The following is a 1,864-nucleotide window of genomic DNA, read 5'->3' as shown; positions in this document are numbered from 1 at the left end:
ATTTGTTTTCCTTAGTGTCTAGTAAAATTTGATCCTTTTTTTTTTTTTTTTTTTTTTTGCAACACTGCTGCGAAATCAGCAGGGACGGGCATCACCGGACCTGGCTGCGTGGATGGGTGCGGGAGAACGACCGCGTGCAGGTGAAGGAGGGTGCTGCTGGCCGGAGCGCTGTGGGGACGATACCCCCGCACAGCTCCGGTCGCTTCTGTGGGGCTGTCACCCGGAAAGCGGGCTCTTGCGACAGCCTCCGAGTGGAGAAGCCCCACGACGGCCTCACAGTGGTCCTGCCCACGCGTGAGGGTGATTTGCGCTCCCTTCGTGAGGGGCTCCTGACCCTGGGCCGGAGGCAGACCAGACTGCGAGCATCGCCCCGGAGGCTTGAGGAACGCACGTTCGTGGGGCCGAGAGGTCACAAGCGAACTTTGAGGGGCTCCGGAGCTGGCGAGAGAGTCGGGGGCTCTCCAGCCACGGGCACCGTGCCACGGACAGGTTGCCTTTGCCGAAATCCGCGGGGTAAGTGCCCCTAGGCCGTATGGTGCCACTAGCAGCTCCCCCACACCCCGACGGCAGGGCATTATGCCGGGAGTCTCCCGCTGGCTCCGGGCCGTGCTAGGGTCTTGGAAATGCAGGAAATGATGTAACTAAAATTCAAGGTACTTGGGGGTAATAGGGTTTGCTGTATTTAGCGCGGAGGTCCCGGACGTTTCCCCGGGAAAGGAGGACGGTCCGAGGGAAACAGCACGGTCAGACGCTAAATGGTTATTGTCACCAGATCAGAAATCGAGTTGGAACCAGGAGCGCCCGGTGCGGTGTCCCCAAGCCATCAGCGTAGCCAAGGGGGACCGGACGGCAAATCCGAGCGGCGTGGCTGCAGCCCTCCCCCCGGGCGCTGCGGGTGGAGGTGCGGGGGCAGCGGGCTGCGGGGCGGCGGGGCTGGCCGAGCCCCCTCGCCGGCTACAGGGGTGGGGGGAGCCGGAAACCTCCCAATCGCGGCGCTCCGACTCGGAGATTGCTGTTGGTATTCACTTTAAAAAGAGGTTGAATGGGACTCTTTTCCTCCTTTTTTCCCCCCCTCTTCTTTTTTTTTTTTTTTTTTTTTTTTTTTAAGCCAAAGCTTTGTTGTGCTAAACTAGTTGGACGAGTTAGGGTGTCGCTGCTCCCGATTGCTCTGGCCAATGGAACCCGATCCACCCTGCTGTGCGTAAGAGCGCAATTAAGGATTTAACCAAGCCTATGCTGCGCCCCAGCCAGCAGTCTGCCGGAGACAGACACCGCGCCGCAGCCTCCTCCCCCAGACATGTCTGCTTAGACCCGAGCAGCCCCGCCGCCAGCCCCAGCCCGCCCGGCTCCGAGCTATGACAGGAGTATTTGACAGAAGGGTCCCCAACATCAGATCCGGCGACTTCCAAGCTCCTTTCCAGACGGCTGCAGCCATGCACCACCCGTCCCAGGAATCTCCCACTTTACCCGAGTCCTCCGCTACGGATTCCGACTACTACAGCCCGGCGGGGGGAGCCCCGCACGGCTACTGCTCGCCTACCTCGGCTTCCTACGGCAAAGCGCTCAACCCCTACCAGTATCAGTATCACGGCATGAACGGATCTGCCGGGAACTATCCTGCCAAAGCCTATGCAGACTACAGCTACGCCAGCCCCTACCACCAGTACAGCGGGGCTTACAACCGCGTCCAGAGCTCCGCCAGCCAGCCAGGTGAGGGCCGGGGACCCGGGGTGTGCGAGGAGTTCCCGCGGCTTTGGGGAGGCTGGGGGAGCGCGCCCCAGCAGATCCCCGACCCACGGAGCACGGGGATGCGGCTTTCCCTGAACCAGAAGGGAAACTAAAAATAAATAAATAAATGGGGGGG

The 1,864-nt window shown here is 60.9% G+C and overlaps 1 protein-coding gene across 1 annotated transcript in view; it reads left to right on the top strand.

The window, feature by feature from the left end:
* The first annotated feature begins 1,355 nt into the window (after positions 1-1,355).
* The window catches only part of DLX5 (distal-less homeobox 5), a 2,217-nt gene continuing 1,708 nt past the window's right edge, over positions 1,356-1,864 (top strand). The window contains exon 1 of the mRNA XM_041466592.1: positions 1,356-1,710. Coding sequence (XP_041322526.1) covers positions 1,356-1,710 — 355 coding nt within the window. The remainder of the gene's footprint in view (positions 1,711-1,864) is intronic.

The sequence above is a fragment of the Pyrgilauda ruficollis genome, unplaced genomic scaffold (assembly GCF_017590135.1).
Source record: "Pyrgilauda ruficollis isolate IOZ18807 unplaced genomic scaffold, ASM1759013v1 scaffold2, whole genome shotgun sequence".
Lineage (NCBI taxonomy): Eukaryota > Metazoa > Chordata > Aves > Passeriformes > Passeridae > Pyrgilauda > Pyrgilauda ruficollis.
Note: the sequence above shows the minus strand (reverse complement) of the source record. Positions and strands in the feature narration are given on the sequence as shown.